Below are 23,581 nucleotides of genomic sequence, written 5' to 3'. Positions count from 1 at the left end.
TCAATGGTCGAAGATATCTTACAGTCGAAAACCCGAATTTCGCACCTCCAGTCTCTCCACCTCGCAACACCCAAGCTACGACAAAAGGCTAAGTTTGATCTCGAGCAATCAATGGGTGTGATAGAGCGAAAGAGTCTATGGATCTAAGTGCGAGGATGAGAAGAATGCTGGAATTGAAATTACAAGGAACTGAAATACATAGGAATTGAAATAAACTGAAGGGACAAGCACATGAAATGCTAAGTGTGTAAACATAGATAATAGGGGGAACTGTTCCGGGTCTTGTGTAAGTTCTAATTGAAACTTACTCGTCGAAACGAGTTCCTCATTATTAGTAACTCGAAACCTACCATGCCCGGAGTTGAGTCTAATGACTCTAATCACTTAGAGTTGATGGCGATTGAGCAAGAGTGGTGAGAATGGTTCGGGGGTAGAAAAAAAAATCGAAGAATTGGATCGGTGAGAACCAATCCCATTCCAGGATCTAAAAATTTGGGAACTAGTTATGGCTGGTAAGTTCGAGATAACAAGTTTTTCTATTTTCTTGTTCTATGTCTTCAAGGGATCTTGCGGTATTCCATGACATCCAATGATCGGTATATAATCCAAAACAACTAGTCCGAGATTCCATTTCGAGTGATCTACATGACCGAGACTGTTACTTTATTAATATTTCACATTTTTCATGTGTGTAAATATGAATAGTGGTCGATTGATTGTAGTAGGAAATGGTGATAATTAGAGATGATAATTCACTGCAATCGTTCAATTAAGAATATATGTTGAATCTGGGTATACCATCGAACCGACCCTACAACCCGTGATAGGGTAGGTTTCGGGTTCCCCGGTATGCAGAGTAGATTTCAAGTTCCAAAAATTGGAGAATCGGTTCTGATGGATAAGTTCTAGGTTCCTTGGTATGCATGGTAGGTTTCGGGTTCTAAAAAATGAAGAACCGATTCCAATGAATAGGTTCTAAGTGAAACATGGACCAACCCTGAAATGAAACTGCTCGCTCCAATTGAGCAGGAGTTCTCACCTAGCTAGAATCGAAAACTAAATCAGCCAGGTCAGAACTGAATTTCACTCTCATTCTACAATGTCGGATTTTGGGCTTGGGCTGCCCGTAATGGGCTAGACCCAAGCCCAGCCCAATTCTATTTGAAAGTCCCCTCGTGGTGGAACAAGCAAAGAGAAATTCAGTGACTTCCCCCCGTTCTCGCGCTAAAAAGGAAACGTAAAAGGCGTGTGGTCGAGTGATGGTGAGATCGAGACAAGAGAGAAAAAACAAATCTACAGATTGAAATTACAAATAAACAGTGAGTTCAACGGACATGTTTGGTTGCCAATATACGAGTGTTTGTCCGAGCACGTGATTTTGGATACACAAGTATTACGTGAAGTTATCTCGATTCTTTGGAAATTGAGGTATGATTCCATAAAACCATTCATTGTTCTAAGAGCACTTTGATTATCTCTCATGCTTTGTCTGTATCCATCAAAGCTAAATCAAAGTGTCTTGAACATACATTCCATATTTAACACCTCGAAAGATAGAAAATTCGGGATGTTTGGGAAACGATCTCAATTTCGTCCGGTAATCGTATATGCTATGGTCAATTCTTGAACGGTTCCGTAAAGTTTGAGTTAGTTTGATCAAACGGTTTGCGAGAAAATCGGATCTGAACTCGAAAATGCTGAAGTTTGTTTTTTTAACTACGTTTTATTTGTATCTTTTCAAGATCTGCAAATAATTCAGGAATGATTGTAGTTTAACTGAGAAACCGAGAAGAAGTTGACATGGCAAACAGATTAGCTCCATGTCATTATTAGGTCAGAAAAATTTCACACGTGTGCTACGTGGCAATCCGAGGGTGCCACGTTGGATATGGCATGGCAGTTAGAGAACAGCCATGTCAGCGTGATGTGGCCCCATTCACACAATCCAACACGTGGCATATAATGCCGCATACGATGCGAGTTTTTTATTTTATAAGTTAGAATAGCATTTGACGCATGCTGATTTGAGCGTCGTTATTTTTGTTTCGGAAAATTCCTCCACACTTGTCTTAATTTATAAAATTTTGTGGAGCGGCTTATTTTAAAGTTTAATGCTTATAGAATTTAACAAATTTTGTGTATATTGTAAAATCAGGAAATCTCTAGAAAATGGACATATTGCATAATACATAATGAGTGTTTATTATCCTGCACTTGGGATGCGTTTATTTCAGTGAAAGTATTTTTTGGGAATTGATTTTTCAGACTTTCACTAATTTGGTACCCTCGAAAATGACTTAATCAACAAAAAATGCTTTCCGATTAATGGAAAATTCATGCATAAAATTAGGAAAATGAATTCTTAAATTTAAAGAGGTGAAAATACTTTTCGGAATTGCTCATCTAGAATTTTTTAATATTTAATATTTTACATTTTTAAAATTTTATGTTTTAATTTTTTAGTTTCTAATTCTTTAAGTTTATTTTTTTATTTATTTCATTTTTTCTTTTTCTTCTTCCTTCCCCGGTTCTTGGCCTCGGCAACGGCCGACTACCAAATACGGACGTGGGTCGGCGAGCTCGAGGCTTGCCAGATCCCACTACGTCGAGCTTGAAGCTTGCCAACGACCATGAGTTCGAGGCTCGCAAAATCCCGGTGAGCTCGAGCTTGCCTATGGCCGCCGCCGCTTGGTCCCGATGGAGGGAGAACGAGGCTCGCCAGATCCCGGTGAGCTCGAGCGTGCCTATGGCCACCACCGGTTGGTCCCGATAGAGGGAGAAAGAAAAAAAAAAAAAGCTAAAAAATCAAATATTGTTTAGCATAAGACAAAATCATAAGATTGAAATAATTTTTCAAATGAGATCAAAACGTTAGAAAATGTTTTTGGTCACATATCAGCAATAGGAAAACTAACTAGTTTCCTAAAAAATGATTTCTCGAAAAGCATTTTCATTTGTGTTAATGCCACAAAAAATTGCAAAGTGATATATCTATGATAAATTTATCCAAACTATTTTCTTGACCACTAAAAATCCTAAACTAGTATACCCGTGACAAATTTACCCCAAAATAATTTTTTGATCACAAAAAATCCCAAATTGGTACACCCGTGATAAATTTTCCATCCATTAGTTTTCGTTACAAAAAATCCAAACCGATACACATGTGACAAATAGAGAGTAAAAACTCCAAATTAGTATATCCGTCAACTACCACATATCATATAACTTAGAAATTCGATGATAAAATTTAATGAAAACTAACAAAGGGTAAATTCATCACAAGTGTACCGGTTGGGATTTTCGTGGTCAAAAAATTAGTTTGGGGTAAATTTATTGCGGTTGTACAAGTTTAGAATTTTTTGTGGTATTAACCCAAATGAAAATGCTTTCCAAGAAATCATTTTTCAGGAAAATGGTTATTTTTCCTATGTTTGTTGATATGTGATCAAAAATATTTTCCGGCATTTGGATCTTATTTGAAAAATGATTTCAATCTCATTACTTCATCTCATGCTAAAAAATAATTAAAAATTTAAATTATTTATTATTTATTTATTCTTTCTTTCTTTCTTTTTTTCCCTCCATCGGGATCTACCGGTGGCAGCCACATGCAAGCTCAAGCTTGCTGGGATCTAGTGAGCCTCGAGCTCATGGTCGCCGGTGAACTTCAAGCTTGAGCTCACGGGCTCGGGCGAGCCTCGAGCTCGCCACTCCACAACTATAATCAGTAGTCGGCCGTTCTTGAGGCCTGCGATCGGAGAAAGAAGAAAAAAGAAAAATTGAAATAAATAAAAAACAAACTTAAAGAATAAAAAACTAAAAAATTAAAACATAAAATTTTTAAAAAAGCTTCTAATGTAAAATATTTAATATTAAAAAATTTGAGATAAGCAATTTTGAAAAGTGTTTTCACCTCTTTAGATTTAAGAATTCATTTTCCTTATTTTATGCGTGAATTTTCCGTTGATTAAGTCATTTTCAAGGTATCTAACGAGTGAAAGTCTAGAAAATCAATTCCCGAAAAACGCTTTCACTGAAACAAACGCATCCCAAGTGCAAGATAATAAACAGAAGCATTCATTATGTATTATGCAATATGTCCACTTTCTATAGATTTCCTGATTTTACAATGTACACAAAATTTGCTAAATTCTATGACTTCCAACAATTCCGTTTTTGTGTTGATTGTGTGTTATCAAAGACTTCCTTAGCACTGTTGATGCTCTTCAAGTTGTCGACCGTCCTACATCAACGATTTATTTTGTTAACCAAACTTTGTCATTATCGAATAAGATAACCAAAAGTTGGTCATTTTTTGCTGTCAACATATGCTCCCCTTTAGAAGAATTGAATAATTAACAGATTATTCAATTCTTTCTATTAGATAATTAGGGGGTCACCGTATGTCTCTTTGTCATCCGCAAATTTGATTTTTCTCTACCAAATTACCTTTTGAGTTGTTTTCTTAAACACAATACAATAAATTGTGTTATGGCTCCATGAATGGTGTCAATTGAAATACTTTTTATCTACTAAATTTTCTTTACTTGGGTTAATTTGGCCTTCCGTTAATTTTATCAAGCCATCTTTTAAGAGTAAATCGAAGATTTCGTTGAACTTGTTAGTGCCGAATGAGTAATTTTGAGTGTTTTTAGCCTTAGCCTTTCCTTTTATTGATGGTCTTTAAGAATTGATGAACATAAGACTTATTGAGCATCATTTTGCCACATTATTTCAATGTTTTCGTTCAGGTTAGTTTCATACTACGATTCATGATTTCCACTTAGAGCCACGTTGCAAAGTTGTCAGGTGGCCATTATCTCTGCCTCTAAGAAGTTTAGTTTTCGAATTTTTGCTCTTAGATTGAATTTCCGAGAGTTGTTGACACCTAATTTTGGCGTTCCCCATGTTTTATATATATATATATATATATATATATATATTAAATAATAACACGTCTAATTTATTTTCGTCTTATTGCAAAATAGAAAAGTAAAAAATATATATAACTACTTTTAAAAAAAAAAAAAAAAAAAAAAAAGAAGAGAAAGAGAGCAAAAAAAAAAAAAATGAATGAAATGTCAAGTCGTTGAATATGCATATTTTCTTGTTTTATTATAAAGTAAAAAAAAATAATTAATTAAATTTCTTTTTTCTTTATTTTATTCTATTTTTATATTTTACATTTTATTTTTATTATTATTTAAAAAAATGGATCCGGCTGGCTAGGCCCGGACCCTTGCGGATAGGCCTTCGCTGGCGGCCCGTCCACGTGCCCGGTTGGGCCATTTTCTTTTCCCCCCATGAGCCGGTCTCCCCCTTTGTCCTCTTTTCAAGCCCAATTATGATTTTTATTGCTTTAGCCCAATTTTTCTTGTGTTCAACAGCCCATCCGAACCTCTCCCTCATTATTACCATTTAAGTCACCTGCACACATGCACGTTATTCAGATTTTCACCGCACACTTCATGTGATTACTGACCAATCCACGTCTCCATCAACCGGATTTTACTCTCGTCCACATACGCAAACTTGGGGAAGGAGGCAGCAGCAGAATATAAGCGAAGAGAGAGGGCATGCGGTGGGTTCGTTCGGCTCCAGCAAGTTGGTTCCTTTCAGTGAGAAAAAAATGAGTAGAGAAAAAAAAAGAGAGTCCGAGTTGCATGTAGAAAAGGAGTGACGAGAGCTTGAAGAAAAAAAAAAAGGTGATCTCTGTTGAAAGCGGGAGTGGTCCGCAAGAACGAAGGGGGAAGTCTCACGCCGCCCACCCATCGTCGCACATCCTTTCGTCGTTGATCCAGCTCAAGAGCGGGTCGGCACTCCCTCGACCACCTAGTGCTCTGTTTCGCACTCGCAAACTCGCCGGGCCGGGGCTGTTAGTTTGTCCGGTCCGGCGAAGTTCTCTAGTTAATTTCCATGACATATACTTCATTATAGTTGTGTTTGACAGTCGGTCTTAGGCGAGCCCTCGCGTTACTTTTCCCGGTTAATCCTCTATTTTGAGTTCATAAGTTGATATCAACGTTGTTGCACCCGGGTTCGCGCTTGTTTCTCGTATTCTACCGACTAGTTAAGTGCTTAGGCATCGCTTTAGCTGTTTTGTGTCGTCCCAAGTCCCCATTCGGTTTTAGTCGCCGATTTGTCCGGACCAAAGGAAGAGTAGCGGGACGTAGATCAAGCTCTTGAGGAAATAGAGGGGTTCAGTTTGAATGAAAAAGCAAAGGGACGCGTGTTTTTCGAATAGTGGTAGACCAACGCAACGGAGGCGGCTCGGGAATTTGAACCCGGATGACGCCCGCGACTCAAACCAGTGGTTGAACGAGAGGTTCGGAAGTGACTGCTAGTTCGAGAGAGGCGATGGAAGCCCGAACCGATGCGAGGTGAGGCTTGAGTTAGCGACGCAAACGGATGACGACGCGTACGTAAGCGGTGCAACGAGCGAATATCGCCGGGCGCGGAGACGGTTTGAGCGCGGGTTTAGTTGACGCGAGTCCGAACGTAGGCGACGCGAGTCCGAACTTAAGCAACGCGAATCCGAACTTAGGCGACGCGAGTCCGAACGAAGGCGAACAGAGGCGATTCGAGCTCGGGCGGAGGCGACGCAAGCGTCAACGCACGGCGACACCGGCTCGAGCAGAGTCGGTCGGGGTCCAAGAAGTCCGCGGAGTGAGAGCTAGTGACGGTGGCGAGCGGTTCCCGACGATGCGACGGCAAGGCGAGTGGCGTAACCGGTTCGGTGTCGGAGGTGCAACGCCGTTTTGGGATGTTGCAGAGAAGTGCCGCAGGAGGAAGATGATGAACAGTAAAATGGGGAGGGCTAATTCACGTTTTTGTTGGCTATTTCTGTTTGTAGTGGGCTGTTCGTGGGTTGATCGAACGGCTTGAGGAAGGTAAAAAAAAAAATAAGAAGAAGAAGAAGAAAAGAGATTGGGCGGATGGGCTAAGAAGAAAAAGAAGAAAAGAGATTGGGCGGATGGGCTGATGAAAAGAATAAGAAGAAGGGGTTGGGCTTGGCGTAAAAAAGAATAAAAGGAGAAGGGGTTGGGCTTTGGCGTGAAAAGGATAAAAGGAGAAGGAGAAGTGGACTGGGCTGGTGAATTGAAGAGAAGAGAAAGGAGAGGTTGGGTTGGCGTGGAAAGAAAGAAAAAGTGGGCCTGTTTTATCTCTTGGCCGAGATTGAGCCCGAATTAGAGGTTGAAGGAGAAGAGAGTGGGCCACTCGGATGGGCTGGCATGAAAAAAAAAAAAAGAGAGAGAAATTGTTGGGCTTGTGCTATTTTGGGTGTGAGGGAGCCGGGCCAGAATTAGGGCTCAAGCCCACTTCATTTAAAAATTAAAAGCAAAATTGGGCCCGAACCCTTTTATGTCAATCGGGTCCGGTTCGAGTTCCCTCTCCCGGATCCGAGGATCCGACCCGGTCCCGGTCCTTTTTTTTTTTTTTTTTTTTTTTTTTTTAATAAAAAAATAATAAAAAAAAATAATTAATAATAAAATAATCAAAAAATCAAAAAATAAATAAAAAATCAAAAAAATCATAAAATTTTCAGAAAATTAGAAAAATGTTTTCTTTGACCTTTTTACCCCTAATGTGAATTTTAAGCCTTAAATTGGCGTTGATTGAGGACTGATGTCCAATCCAGCCCGATCTTGTTGTAATTCGACTTTCGAGTCGAAATTGTTTGTTTAAATATCGCCATTATAGATTTGATCTGCATGTGCTTATCCCGATCTTTATTTGGCATATTTACCAGATTGACTGTTTATAACACTGTCTTTTGAAAAATTGCCCGTTAATCGTTTTCCCTATATGCTAAGTTAAGGATAAATAGGTAATTGCACGAAATGACGAAAAAACATTATGCATGATCATTTAGTACTGGTTAGATACCCGATGAGCTTAAAATGATATGCAGAATGTGTGGTCACCTTAGGAAATATCAACCGGTTAGGTACCGAAAGGGCGCTAATTCTCTAATTAGCGTAAACAAGTCCCCGAACTTAGAAGCTCAGGTTGCGTAGAAATCGAGATAATCCTCCCGTGTCTCGATTGGTTTCTAGCCGACCCCAATAGGCTAGTGGCGACTCTTAATAGCATTTCAATTTGCTAATCAATAAAAAATCCAATGTCACGCGAGGTAGGACTTGGGAGAGTCCACGCCATTGATCTATGGCAATACCTCTAAACCCCGCCGGACCCTCCGCGGGAGGCCGAAGGCGAGGTCGCGACGCCTTGGCGACTCCATTGGGGACAATAGGATAAAACCTCTCGAAGACTTAGGCCTTAATAACCAGTTGATTGTTTCATAACTTGATCACCATTTTGCTGTGTTGGTAGAAAAATCAGGTTAATCTGCTAATTTTTTGATTAGTTGTTCTTGCGGGTTGGGAGTTATAAGGGGCGGAGTGACTTGTTGACATATCTGTTTTGCGGGGAGTTGTAGGAATGTATGTTTTCCGGATGTATATAGAAGCGGTGTTTGATATACCCCGCTATGCATGTTTTTCATACACTACACTTTTTGCACACACATCCAGTGGTCAAACCCGGACTGCGACCCCGTAAAATCCCTAGTAGGTGTCAGAAATAGATTGGGCCATACGCAAGTCTGCAAATGGCACGATCATTTCTGATCCCGCTCATCACCTCGAAATGTGTGCCCCGACCCGATTATGTTGTCGGCATTTTTGGGGGCGGTACATTATTTCGTTGTGGTGGGAGCCTTTAGCCATTAGTCTACCCTACCCTCTATGTGTCAAACCTCACTGTTAGCATGCGTGTGTTTATGTCATTGACAGATGTCATTCACCAACAACCGTAAGTATAATCTCTATTCTGTCCTATTTTTCACATGTCTCTTTCGGTTATGTTTTTGTTACATCCATTGATCGATCAAAATACTTATATATGATATAGACTCGATGGGAAAGCATGATATCACCGTTATCCCTATCCCCGAAAGACTTTTGATGACATGGTGGGAGAGTATGGATCGTCACAATCAACGATATGTCAAAGAACGAGTTGGCTACCCGATACATCTACTCTGGGTTCGTTGTCGGGCCCATGCCATCCAAGCCATGGCACATTTTTGGAATCCGATCACATCCACCTTCATCTTCAATGGTCATGAATTAACTCCCACCATCGAAGAATACTACCTCATAAGTGGTGTCCGCCCGGAAGAAAGACCGATTGAACCCCCTTTAGGTCGTGATCCCGCAAGCACCCTCGTTGAATTCCTCGATACACCCAAAGTCGAGATCACCAAAGTGCTTAAAAGCCATGCTGGCCGTTGCCCTCCGACCTTTTTATTTGGGAAATTTTCGAAGCTGCCAAAGAAGGATGGCACCAAATCCGCCCGTGCTTTTCTTTTAGCATTTTTTGGTTTCATAATTTTCCCCGTGTCTACGGTCGCTATGAACCCTCTTCTTGCCCATGTTGTGAGACAAGTCTGCATCAAATGGGACTTCATCCCTATGATTCTTGCTGAATCCTTCTTATCCCTCAACAATTTCAAAGCTAATACCGATGGAAAAAAAGTGTTTCATGCGCCCGCTGGACTTTTGTATACCTGGTTTATCTCTCACATTCATGAAACATCCTTCCACATGGTATATTCTGATCTCAAGCATCGCACTCACCCACTTGAAAAGCTTATACAATTACGGATGCAACCTTATACACGGTCATACCGCGCTTGGTTTCATTTTTTGAGGAGCTTAGCCCCGGACCAAATCCGATGGAAATTCGGGGGTTCCCAATTTCAAAGCATCCATCTTCCCGCTGCCCACACCGATCCCATACCCCTATTGGGATTCACCGGGGCTACTACCTGTTACCCATTGAGGACGTTCAGACAATGTGGAGCTCTTCAAGATATCCCGCCGCCACTAAGAGGGCAATTATTCAGGTTTAACCTCCCGCACAAGCAGATGGATGAGCAGGAAATCGCCCTTCGACAAGTGGATATTGACAATATCAAGAATGCCCGGGAGAGTTGTTTTAAGCGGACCATTGTTCAAGCTCCCGAACTAGAGGGCGAGATGGGACTCCATCAAGCATCATGGGCGTACATTCACCGCCCGAAGATCCTAATTGCCGAATCGTTTTACCCGTCATTCCCCCGGAAGTCATTCGTCCCGGGCCGCAGCGAGAGGATGGTCAATAAGCTAAAAAAATAGGAATAGGTTGTCCAAAACTCCCATTTTGTGATCAAGGGAGCGGACATTTTGATATCGATGGAACCGTTACCCATCGAGTTTATGTCATATTTTGGGTGTTTTTCGAGCTAGTGCTTTTGTAATCTTTTGTGAAAACCCTTCTTAAGCTTATTGTATAAAGCCTTTATTTCCTTATGACATTTCTTATTAATTTAATTATTACGTGTTTTTCCGTTTGAGAATGTATTCTTTTCTAAACGACCCGTGATAGAGTCTATTCTCTCAATTTAGATTTGCTTGGAGAATTTACATGTCCCGAGTTCGTTGCAAAAGTTTATATTTTCAAAGGAAACCGCGTACATTTTTATTCGAAGTCACCGATGAATTTCACTTTCTGCGAGTAGATATTGCGGGTTTTACGCGTTCACCCATTCGCACTAGGTCCGTAACAGCACGTATGGAAGCCCGTGCAGATGATGAAGCGTTAAATCGAAATCTAGGAGCCGCGCCTTCGCGGAGATCCAAGATTTAAGGGCTATGTTGATCCGATTATCTACCGAAGTCGAGCGCTTTCGCACAACGAAATCGGAATCAAGTGCGGCTTCCGCCACCGCCTGAGATGCCCGGTCTTGTTGATGACCTCCCAAAGAAATCCGGTCGTTGAAGATGCGGTAACTCAAGTTCTTGCGCCCGCTCCTCTTGATCCCATTTCGGCAACCATCTCGGCCCGATTAGAGGAGGAAACTAAAAAGCGATTTGCTGATTTGGAGCAGCAGCTCAAGGATAAACATGGACTCGAAAATGTCGGGGATTTGTCCCGATATGACAAGATCGACTTTCCCGATAAGTTTAAAGTTCCATACTTCACGAAGTATTCTGGCAAGGGCGATCCGAGGGCACATTTAGTTTATTATACCAATCGATGGGTCGGTACGTCAAGAATGTTCCTTTGCCGATACGTGACTTTCCGAACAGTTTGGAAGACGCAGCGCTTCACGGGTTCTTGGATCCGAAGCGAGATAAAGTTACAAGATGGGAAGATTTGGCTAAGGCATTCGTAGAACAATACCAATACAACACCGAGATGGCCCCAACAAGGGAAGTGTTGTCCCGTACGATCAAGAAGAGAGACGAGTCATTTAGGGTTTTTGCACATAGATGGCGCGCTTTGGCTGCCGAAGTTCGCCCACCTCTTGAGGAACCCGAGATGATCAGCATGTTTGTAAAAACTCTTCCAAATGAGTTTTATCAAAAGCTCATTGGAGCAGGATTTCAAAATTTTCCCTTGCTCGTCGAAGCCGGGGAGAGAATTGAGGGTGGAATGCACGAAGGAAGAATAGCGGAAGGTACCAAGCGAAAGGGCACCAATCGAAAGGAAAAGGAGGTCGAAGTATCCTTTGTTCAAGCTCCAGCTACCCGATCGACGCCAACTTCCCAACCTTGCCCCAATCAGATGGCGTCCGCACTTGGAAGTTATCAGAATAGCGGATATTAGAATACTCACCTCAGAAAGCCAAGACAGTTTACTCCACCGCCGAGGCCATTATCACAACTTTTACCCGCTTTGTTAGGCAAACAGCTTGTGACTAAAGAAGCTGCTCGAGCTAACCCCCCGAAGTATCGTGGGTTCGACCTTTCCAAATCCCGCGCTTTCCACACGGGAGAAAGAGGGCACGACGTTGACGGTTGCTACGTCCTCAAGCATAAAGTCCAGGATCTTGTAGAAGGAAATCGTTTGTCGTTTAAGGACTTCGAGCCGAATGTGCAGAGAAACCCGCTACCGTGCCACGCTCCAAATGTTGCAATCATTGAAGAGGTGAGAAGCGTCACCAAGAAGAGATTCCGAATAGATGTCGTGGAAATGTATCAAGCACTCGTTTCGGCTGGACATTACAATGGTACGGATTTAATCCCCATCCAAGAGAAGCGTGTACGCATCGCCGAGATGGTCCGAACCGGAGTAATTCGGGCTACCCCAAATGAAGTCATTGGCACTTCAACCCCTCATGTGGTTGGTATTCCCAAACCTGCCCCTATCGAGCCAAAATTGGAGACGGCCGTAGTTGAGTCGAAAAATGCCTTTGTCGAGCCGGAAAACGTGAACATACCCGAGGTGGCGTTGGCGCGACCTGGCACGAAAATCACGATCTAGTAGCCGATGCCTCGTACAACTCGCACTACTCGGGATCAAGAATTCTGCGAAGCGCATGCCTGCAGGGAGATCGTTGACACTTTGGGACAGCCCGGTGGTGGATATGATTTCCTCGTAAAATACTCACCACCGTCTTGGTTCTTTGAGGAGCCCATCCCGGAGACACGAACGTATTGGAATGAATGGGGAGATGAGTTCGATGCACCGGAGCCCACCGATAAAGCGATCGCGCTCATTGAAGCGTAACAACCTATCGATATCAAAGAGACCACTTTTGATGATACGGTTGCCCCTGAAGTAGTGCCTGGATCCGAATGAGACACTCATCGCTATGGTAGAGCTCGTGGTAATAGACCTCACTGTCGTAGAGGATCTAGGCGATTACGAACTTGAAGATGAGGGCCATATGGTTATTGATCTCACTTCCGAAGAATTCATCCGTATGGGGGCTCGGTTGGATGCTAGCTTGGGCATCGTGGGAAGCAGCCTATGCCCAATCACGGTTGACACACCATCGGCGGTTGCAAGTGAAGGCGCACCTGTCGCCATCGACAATAAGGAAGTGGCCCGGGACTATGGGACTGAGGCGCTTGATTCGGTCACCCGGACGGGTCGTTCTTATGCACCTCCAGGGCCGTCTCAGAAGAAACCCGTGACGGAAGCGGAGGCTGAACATCTTCTATCTGTTGTAAAAACTAGTGAATTCTCCGTGGTGGATCAGCTTAGAAAAATGCCGGCCCGCATTTCCATCCTCGAGTTATTCCAATCGTCGGAAAAGCATAAAGAAGCCCTTCTAAAGGTGCTTAACGAGGTGCATGTTCCCGATACTACCGGCGCACTCCGGTTGGAGGAATTCGTTGGCTCTATTCTACCGAATGATCAAATATCATTTTCCGATGAAGATCTTCCGTCCGGTGGTCCTTCGCATTGCAATGCTCTCCACATCTCCATTACATGCCGAAGCGGAATGATTTCACGAGTCCTTATTGACAATGGGTCTGCGGTGAACATTTGCCCCCCGAGTACATACCGTCTACTGGGATTTGAAGAGTCGCAGATGCATCCATCTAGGTCGAATGTGAGGGCTTTCGATGGTATGAGCAAGAATGTCCTCGGTGAGGCTAAACTGGAAGTGTTAATTGGGCCTTCCAGGTTCTCAATGACGTTTCAAGTACTGGACATTCCATCTTCCTTCAACATGCTTCTGGGTAGACCGTGGATTCATATGGCTAGGGCTGTCCCTTCAAGCCTCCATCAGAAGGTTCGATTTATTGATAACGGTCAAATGATAACGGTTAATGGAGAAATGGACATGCGACTTCCCGAGGGAGTTGTCGTCTCATACATTCCGCCTAGAGCTGAAGATGAAGCCGGTTATCATACATTCGAACCGGTATCAACAATACATGTCCCGGAAGATGCCGTCACTCAACCCCCGTCGCTGTCCGGCCTCGCCCTTATGTCTAGCGCAGTGTTGCTTCAATACGGACATATCCCTGGAGAAGGCTTGGGATTGTATGGTCGTGGCATCACCGAACCCATTCGCGTAGAACCGGATAATGGTCCTTTCGGACTTGGTTATTCCGGAAGTCGTAATCGATCCGACGGCCCCACGGCTCGTCCTGTTTCGACGTAGGCGTCGTAATGCAGCTAATCCTTACCCATCTCCCACCCGGTGTAGACGCTATGGTCGAGGAAGTCGTGGCAACCAGGGAAGGTCGCATGGATAATACTTGCTCGCCCGGTAGTGGGTGAAAGTTCCGTAGCCAGACCCATTCGAAATCCCCTCAAGTTGTTTTTTCCCCGTCCGCCCAAAATGTTAGATGACACAAGCCTCTCTAACTTAGAAGGGATAGCACAACCGTTTGAAGAACCCGGTACCGACACCGTCATCACACCTGCTGATGTTGACGCCTTCTTTGAAGAAAAGACTCCCAAGGTTGAGCCTACCGATTCTCAGAAGATTATCCCGGATGAGCCTCCGGCATCCGAGGACGTGGAGTCGTCGGGCGGTTCTCCCGACTCTCCGGAGTAGGATCATGGGTTTGTTTGTTTTTTGTCATGTACATATGTTTTTCCCGCTCCCGCCAAGGACCGTGTTTCTGATGTGCTAACCGTTTTTTGGATACCCCCAGGTCTCGAGCCGTTGGCTTGGGGGAAGTACATGTTGTAATGCGGCTCCCAGTTAAATAAAACGAGCACATGTTTATTAAGGACGTGTGAAAGTATACCGCCAGTCCCATGACGATGCAATTACGAGCCTAAGTATAAGCCTGAGGACCGGACTTTCACACGCTTCCTAGTTTTGGCTTTTTCAAAAAAAAATCCGGATGACCCGATGATATGAGGGCATTTCCCGGGGCTTACCTATTTGAAAAATGTTTTTGTAAATCTGCTTTCAAAAGCACACTTTTCCGTTTTTTGTTTATATGTCATTGAAATGAATTAACCTTTCTGCATCATGTCTCGGGCATAGCATTCTTCATATTCATGATAAAAGCACATGTGATTCGGATTCGCCAGACGACGATTCTTCGGACTCGAGCAGCGATAGTGACGATCCGAAAGGGATTGAGATCGAATGGAGTCGCCACGAGGAGTCAGAGCCGTTGACAACCGAACCGACGGTGACAATGAATTTGGGTACCGAAGACAATATCCGAGAGACTAAAATCGGGGTAGGGTTACGGGAAGCAGAAGCCGCCGGATTGGTCAGCCTTCTTCAAGAGTTTCGGGATGTATTTGCCCGGTCGTACACCGACATGCCAGGATTGGATCCGGATATCGTGCAACATGCACTACCGACTAACCCGGATATACCGCCGAAGAAACAACGATTGAGAAGGACAAAGCCCGAGTTGTCTAAAAAGATTGAAGAGGAAGTAATGAAGCTTCTGAAAGTCGATTTCATTGAAGTCGCTCATTACCCGGATTGGATAGCGAATATCGTCCCGGTGATGAAGAAAGACGGGAGAGTCGGGGTGTGCGTTGACTACCGTGATCCGAATAAGGCTAGCCCCAAAGATGACTTCCCACTCCCGCATATTGACGTGCTAGTTGACAAGACGGCCGGGTTTGAACTTTTCTCCTTCATGGATGGTTTTTTTGGTTATAACCAGATTCGAATGAAAGAAGAAGACAGAAGCAAAACTTCCTTCATAACCCCATGGGGAACCTTTTGCTATAGAGTCATGCCTTTCGGCCTGAAAAATGCGGGTGCCACGTATCAAAGAGCCATGGTGGCCTTGTTCCATGATATGATGCACAATGAAATTGAAGTATACGTCGATGACATGATCGCGAAGTCAAGATTAGGCGAAGACCATGTTGCAATCCTTCGCAAGCTATTTGAGCGCCTACGTAAATACCGATTACGCCTCAATCCCGCAAAGTGCGTATTTGGGGCAAGGTCCGGGAAATTATTGGGCTTCATGGTCGGTAGTAGGGGCATCGAGATCGATCCGTCCAAGGTGAAAGCCATATGCGAGCCGCGACCCCCGTCTTCCGTGAAAGAAGTTCGCGGTTCTTTGGGGAGATTGAACTATGTGGCAAGATTTATATCTCGGTTGTCGGAGACCGCCAAGCCATTTTTCAAACTTCTCAAGAAGAATGCAAAGATTGTATGGGATATTGAATGTCAGACCGCTTTCTTGAAGATTCAGCATTATCCGACCCATTCCCCTGTTCCGGTTCCACCTGCTCCTGGTGTGCCTCTAATCCTTTATCCGACCATCCACAAGGAGTCCTTGGGAGCCGTATTGGTGCAGAAAAGACCATCAGATGGAAAAGAATGCGCAATATACTATCTCAGCAAGAAATTCTCCGATTCCGAAGCCAATTACTCGGAGGTCGAGAAGACTTGCGTAGCTTTAGTTTGGGTATTACACGGACTGCGGCAGTATACCCTACACCATCAGATCATGTTAACCACCGAATGTGATCCCATCAAATATCTACTGGAAAAGCCAAGACTGGTCGGCAAATTGGCTAAGTGGCAGATTCTCATTTCTGAGTTCGATGTGCAAACCATGACACAGAAGTCGGTGAAAGGTCGAGCAATAGCAGACATGTTAGCAGAGAATGCTGCGGGACCACAGGCTGGAGATGAAATAGACCCTCTTGATGATCGTGTTTTACTGGTTACTGCAGAAAAGTGGGTCATGTACTTCGACGGAGCTGTTAACTTATCCGGATCCGGCACGAGGGCGGTCCTTATCTCCCCGGATGGCCAACACTATCCAAGAGCCGCCAAGTTATTGTTTCCGTGCACCAACAACATCGCTGAATACGAGGCCCGCATTCTCGGACTACAGGCTGCCGTGGAGATGGAAATCCGGAGACTGCAGGTTTATGGCGACTCTGCTCTCATTATCCTTCAGACAGAAGGCAAGTGGAAAACTCGTGACCCGAAGTTGATCCCATATCACGAGTTTCTGGAAGATATAATCGAAGAGTTCGATGAGATAGCGTTCGAGTATCTTCCTAGAGCTCAGAACCGGTTCGCAGACGCGTTGGCCACCCTATCCTCAATGTTCCAAGTGACTGCAGGTTCGGACATCGAGCCATTGAGAATCGAAATCTTGAAGCATTCTGCTTACTCCATGCTAATAGAAGAAGAGGCGGATGGAGAGCCATGGTATCAAGACATTAAGGTCTACCTACAGACTAGAAAATTTCCCGAGGGCGGTGAAGCAATGACAGAAATATTTGATGAAACCTGTCTTCAAAGTTTTTCCTCAATGGCGATGCGTTGTACAAAAGGTCATATGACTCCGTTCTCCCGAGGTGCGTTGATGCTAAGGAAGCCAATCGCTTGATGACCGAAATCCACGAGGGTGAATGTGGCCCCCATATGAATGGCCACCCGCCGAGTAAGAAGATCATGAGATTGGGATATTATCGGCTCACCTTGGAAGCCGATTGTATTCAAGATGTTCGTTCCTGCCATCGGTGTCGGGTCTATGGAGATAGAATCGCTGCTCCTCCCAATGAATTGCACCGGATGTCCGAGGCGTGGCCTTTCTCAATGTGGGGCATCGACGTCATAGGGCCAATTAATCCCAAAGCGTCAAACGGACATCGTTTTATACTTGTGGCAATTGACTACTTCTCAAAGTGGATTGAAGCGAGTTCATATGCCAATGTCACAGCGAAGAACGTGGCCGGGTTCTTGCGTCGAGATATCTTTGCCCGATATGGAGCGCCGGAGGCTATAATCATCGACAACGGTTCAAACCTCAACAACAAGGTGGTTGACGAGGTTCTTGGTGAGTTTCGCGTCCGAGCATTTGAATTCTTCGCCTTACCGCCCGCAGATGAATGGTGCGGTAGAAGCGGCGAACAAGAATATCAAGAAGATTCTGTCCAAGACAAAGAGAGAATTATCGGGATTGGCATGAGCGGCTCCCCCATGCACCGATGGCATACCGGACGTCGATCCGCACTTCAACCGGGCAACTCCTTTCTCATTGGTATATGGTATGGAAGCGGTGCTACCGGTGGAAACAGAGATTCCATCACTCGGGATTCTCACACGATTGAAACTATCGAAGCAGAGTGGATTCAACGAGAGATATGAACGGTTGAATATGATTGACGAGAAAAGCTCGCGGGCTATCTCGTCACGGTCGGTGTTACCGAAGCGTGTGGCAAATTCGTTCAACCGTAAAGTTCGTTCTCGGCTTTTCGAGATCGGTGACTTGGTGTTGAAGAAGAGATTGGCATTTATACCGCACCCCGGAGGCAAGTTCACACCAAACTATGAAGGGCCATATCCGATCAAGAAAGTCCTCCCCGGTGGCGCGTTGATTTTAGCCGAGATGGACGGCCGTGTCCGGTCGAGCCCCGTAAATGCCGATATGGTGAAAAAGTATTTCCCATGAATAAAATCAAAGGCTCCGATGACCTTTTCCCGTGCAAATCCGAGTCACCGTGGATCGCAAACATCATGCATATCATGCATACATGCATATCATATTTGTGCTGCGATTTAGGTGTGATACTCAACGAATCCGAGCCAAAGCATTGGATTAACTTAACTGGAGTGCCTTAGGTAAAGGAAACCGGCTAGTGACCGACGCCCGAGGCCGCATGGAAAGCCATGCCCCGCCTCGGTGGGATCGCTTAAATAAAAACAAAACCCCCATCCAACGCCAACAGCGCCGTAGCCCGGTGGTTAGGGGAGTGAAGGCGGTCCGGAGCGCCCGGGGTTCGAACCCCGGGAATGGCATCCTAGTGACCCCCATTGTAAAATGGGGGGGGGTCCCTTGTAAATAAAAAAAAAAAAAAAAAAAAAAAAAAAAACTTTTTGCACTCGTTTATTTTTTTGCAATAATAAGAACTTTTTGCCCTTCTTTTATTATTGCAAGAGGAGGAGAGCATTTTTCCCGGAACGAAATCGGGACGACCGGAGTAGCGAGGAACCGTATCGCCATCCATCTTGAGAAGTGCCCTTGCCACATCAATTACTACCCTAATGCACCAAATTCTTTTGATAACTTCCAGGAATGGGACAGTTCAGAAAATTCCAAGATGCTATGTTAGCACAGATCCTCAGAAGAGTGAATACAAAAGGTCAACCGGTCTTTGCAGCCCAAGTAAGTATCCTTCTCCTAAAAATGTTTCAGAAAGCATGACTGTTCAAATGTTTCATCCCCAGTTGGATTATAATAAACGTTCAATTTGCAAATCATTAAAAAAAAAAAAAAAAAAAAGGGCATTAACGTTCACTCAACCGGTGCGTCCATTTGTGCATACAGGCATCTTGCATTGAAATTTCCTGCAAGTTCATTTGATGAGATGATTTTACTAAATGAAGCGGAGGTATTGAGTTTGCCAGGTGAGAGTGCTTAAGACGAGTGGCAAACCCCACCTAAACACACTCCCGATACACTTTGAGATTGAGTGAAGTGAGAATAAGATTTGTGTCTTAGGATAGAGGATCCATTTGCAATGTATACATGGGTCGAAGTGACGAAAGGCAATTCCTTCTTTTCCCCATACACAATATATCCCTTGCTAGCCACTTTGAGCTTGAGAAAGGAAAAATTCAAAACACCCCTGTCAAGAACCACCCCACACCGGGGCAAATGCAAGAGATCGTAGTTGAAAATCAATTGGAGAAAAGGTAAGAAAGATTTAATTGTCTTCACTTGCGTTAACCTTTGTGTGCTAACTTCAGGTGAATCTTTATGGAGGCTCGAAGCGTCCCAAAATGAAGAAGAACATTTCTTTCTCTACCCATACACATTATATCTTTTGCTAGCCAAGTTGAGCCCGAAATCATTCATTTCTAAACCAGAGTGGTGATCATTTCCCCAAATTGGGGCAAGACATGTGATTGACCAGAAAATCGGTATCGATGTCAAATGTCTCAAGAGTCCAGGGAGCTCATGAAAATAGCAAAGAAGAGAAGAAAAGAAAAATAAAAATCAAAGGGCTAAAAAAGCAAAGTGCCTAGTAAAAGCAAGGCCAAAGCCCGGAGAGGAAAAGGCCAAATGCGGAAAAGCATTGAGCTTACCTCGAACAGAAACAAATGCAGAAAATAGAGAAAAACTCTTTTCTTGCCAAGTAAAAACAGACGGCTCATTGGACTCTCGAGGCAAGTTGTAATCCCCAGAGTCAGACGATTTCCCTAGATGGAGCGAGATTGGTAAAAACACCAAAATGGTCACCAACTCATAAATCCCCAAAAAAAAAAAAAAAAAAAAAAGAGTCATCGGAGCCTATAAGCCTTCCAAAACCGACATTACAACCCATCCGAAGACTCTTCCGATTGGGATGTTTCGAGTTGACATGAAGACTTTACAAAGAAGCTACCGCTTGAAGGAGTGGAGTCAATCATTTCTTATCTTATCTTCCGGGTTCTTGACTTGTAAACCCGGTGAAGATAGTAATTTCAAATATTTCCCCAGTGTGGCTTCAAAGCGGGAGAAACCCCTTGTGTAAGCCCATGACCAAGCCAACATTACGGTCCCCGAAAGACCTTTCAGATTGATCAATAATGTATGCATTGCGAATATGTCCGAAACCTTAGACATGAACATATTGCGAGGTCTCGAGAGTATTTGTTCCAGAAACCTCCAAGTGAGCGATTGGGATCAAGAAAATTCCCCAACGAGAGTGTGTGAGAAGCCCTTCAGATTAAGGATCTTAGCTTGGCATGCTCAATAAAACCTTTTCATGAAGCGAAATTGTTGTTTCCATTAACCAAGGTTTTCATACAAAAAAAAAAAGAAAAAAAAAAGATCATTTTCGGGAACGACGGTTCTCCCTTCAATTAATTTCCCCATGGAGTCTAATAGTCAGCGATGTTATCTAACTAAGTGAGAAGCTTTCGGTATCACGTTGTGCCAAGTAACTTCCCAAGCAAGTAGATGTAGCTCTATCCGCCCATGCATTTAATGTCATCTGTGCATCATTCTAAAATTGTTTCGAAAGTCCTAAGTTGCATAGGGACTCGGCTTGAGCGATTCGGTTATTGGCGACAAATTCCAAGCTATGAAGCGAACATATCACGGATGTTCATTGGCGGAGTTCCGATCGACATGCAAGCGCTAAGGTCGAGAGCTTGTTCCGTGCAATTCGGAGAATGTACTCCAGAGGCCGAAGTGTAAGTTCAGCCCCAAGTAGCACTCTCTCCCCGTTGGCATGTTATTTGTTAGAGCTAACCCTTTTTGGATAGGTAAGGTAAACTTTAGCTTCCCAATGCCTATTCTATAAGCGGGTTTCCTCATTCCTGTAAGCATGATACAATGCTAAGCCCACTTTGTGACTTTTTCAAAATAGTCTTTTCACGAGTCAAAGACTCTGAATTGAGACTTTTCAACAGCCTTTTCATGGGTCAAGGACCCCGAACCGAGACTTTTCAAAATAGCCTTTTCACGAGTCAAAGACTCTAAACCGTGACTTTTTAACGGCCTTTTCACGGGTCAAAGATCCCGAATCGTGACTTTTTAAAATAACCGTTTCACGGGTTAAAGACCCCGAACCGTGACTTTTTAATCGCCTTTTCACGGGTCAGAATACCGTGAACCGTGTCGTTCCCTTTGGGGCCAAGCCCGTATCGTTTATATGGTCGTCCCGCAGGTGTGTTTGTTTGAGCTAACCTTGCCCGAACAGGTACGGAGAGACAAGAGCCCCGAAGGCCGCTTCCCGAGCAAGTCCCCTCAAGTCTGGTGAGCCTTAAAGCCCAGAGCAAACGCATTGCCAAGAGAAGGCTAAGCCCGTATCGTCTATACGGTCGTGCCATTTCCATCCGAGGACCAAACCCGTATCGTTTATACGGTCGTCCCGCAGTTTTGTTTGTTTTAGCTAACCTTGCACGCGCAGGTATCGAGAGGCTTGGAGCCTCGGAGCATATTCTCCGAGTGAGTCTCCTTGTTTTTTGTCTCGATAGTTGCTTCGGCGATTCTCCCCAAGCACTGTCGGGTTAGTTTACCGACAAAATTAGGTGTCCTTTCGTCTTGGAATGGAACCTCTTTGAGCTCCCATTCCAAGAGGGGCAAATGTTGATACCTAATTTTGGCGTTCCCCATGTTATATATATATATATTAAATAATAACACGTCTAATTTATTTTCGTCTTATTGCAAAATAGAAAAGTAAAAAATATATATAACTACTTTTAAAAAAAAAAAAAAAAAAAAAAAGAAAGAGAAAGAGAGCAAAAAAAAAAAAAAATGAATGAAATGTCAAGTCGTTGAATATGCATATTTTCTTGTTTTATTATAAAGTAAAAAAAAATAATTAATTAAATTTCTTTTTTCTTTATTTTATTCTATTTTTATATTTTACATTTTATTTTTATTATTATTTAAAAAAATGGATCCGTATGGCTAGGCCCGGACCCTTGCGGATAGGCCTTCGCTGGCGGCCCGTCCACGTGCCCGGTTGTGCCATTTTCTTTTCCCCCCATGAGCCGGTCTCCCCCTTTGTCCTCTTTTCAAGCCCAATTATGATTTTTATTGCTTTAGCCCAATTTTTCTTGTGTTCAACAGCCCATCCGAACCTCTCCCTCATTATTACCATTTAAGTCACCTGCACACATGCACGTTATTCAGATTTTCACCGCACACTTCACGTGATTACCGACCAATCCACGTCTCCATCAACCGGATTTTACTCTCGTCCACATACGCAAACTTGGGGAAGGAGGCAGCAGCAGAATATAAGCGAAGAGAGAGGGCAGGCGGTGGGTTCGTTCGGCTCCAGCAAGTTGGTTCCTTTCGGCGAGAAAAAAATGAGTAGAGAAAAAAAAAGAGAGTCCGAGTTGCATGTAGAAAAGGAGTGACGAGAGCTTGAAGAAAAAAAAAAAAGGTGATCTCCGTTGAAAGCGGGAGTGGTCTGCAAGAACGAAGGGGGAAGTCTCACGCCGCCCACCCATCGTCGCACATCCTTTCGTCGTTGATCCAGCTCAAGAGCGAGTCGGCACTCCCTCGACCACCTAGTGCTCTGTTTCGCACTCGCAAACTCGCCGGGCCGGGGCCGTTAGTTTGTCCGGTCCGGCGAAGTTCTCTAGTTAATTTCCATGACATATACTTCATTATAGTTGTGTTTGACAATCGGTCTTAGGCGAGCCCTCGCGTTACTTTTCCCGGTTAATCCTCTATTTTGAGTTCATAAGTTGATATCAACGTTGTTGCACCCGGGTTCGCGCTTGTTTCTCGTATTCTACCGACTAGTTAAGTGCTTAGGCATCGCTTTAGCTGTTTTGTGTCGTCCCAAGTCCCCATTCGGTTTTAGTCGCCGATTTGTCCGGACCAAAGGAAGAGTAGCGGGACGTAGATCAAGCTCTTGAGGAAATAGAGGGGTTCGGTTTGAATGAAAAAGCAAAGGGACGCGTGTTTTTCGAATAGTGGTAGACCAACGCAACGGAGGCGGCTCGGGAATTTGAACCCAGATGACGCCCGCGACTCAAACCAATGGTTGAACGAGAGGTTCGGAAGTGACTGCTAGTTCGAGAGAGGCAATGGAAGCCCGAACCGATGCGAGGTGAGGCTTGAGTTAGCGACGCAAACGGATGACGACGCGTACGTAAGCGGTGCAACGAGCGAATATCGGCGGGCGCGGAGACGGTTTGAGCGCGGGTTTAGTTGACGCGAGTCCGAACGTAGGCGACGCGAGTCCGAACTTAAGCAACGCGAATCCGAACTTAGGCGACGCGAGTCCGAACGAAGGCGAACATAAGCGATTTGAGCTCGGGTGGAGGCGACGCAAGCGTCAACGCACGGCGACACCGGCTCGAGCAGAGTCGGTCGGGGTCCAA

General features: G+C 44.1%; 2 protein-coding genes across 2 annotated transcripts; both read left to right on the top strand.

Moving 5' to 3' along the window:
- Positions 1 to 11,085: 11,085 nt before the first annotated feature.
- LOC125315996 lies at positions 11,086 to 13,951 on the top strand. The gene is made up of 3 exons (XM_048282634.1): positions 11,086 to 11,509; positions 11,735 to 12,174; positions 12,617 to 13,951. Exons 1-3 carry the CDS (start codon positions 11,086 to 11,088, stop codon positions 13,949 to 13,951), a joined length of 2,199 nt encoding a protein of 732 aa, XP_048138591.1.
- Positions 13,952 to 15,746: 1,795 nt separating this feature from the next.
- LOC125315995 lies at positions 15,747 to 18,197 on the top strand. Its single transcript, XM_048282633.1, has 3 exons — positions 15,747 to 17,100; positions 17,466 to 17,582; positions 17,803 to 18,197. Exons 1-3 carry the CDS (start codon positions 15,747 to 15,749, stop codon positions 18,195 to 18,197), a joined length of 1,866 nt encoding a protein of 621 aa, XP_048138590.1.
- Positions 18,198 to 23,581: the final 5,384 nt, after the last annotated feature.

Source organism: Rhodamnia argentea, chromosome 7, assembly GCF_020921035.1.
Source record: "Rhodamnia argentea isolate NSW1041297 chromosome 7, ASM2092103v1, whole genome shotgun sequence".
In the NCBI taxonomy this organism is placed as follows: Eukaryota; Viridiplantae; Streptophyta; class Magnoliopsida; order Myrtales; family Myrtaceae; genus Rhodamnia; species Rhodamnia argentea.
This window is presented reverse-complemented; position numbering and strand designations above follow the sequence as displayed.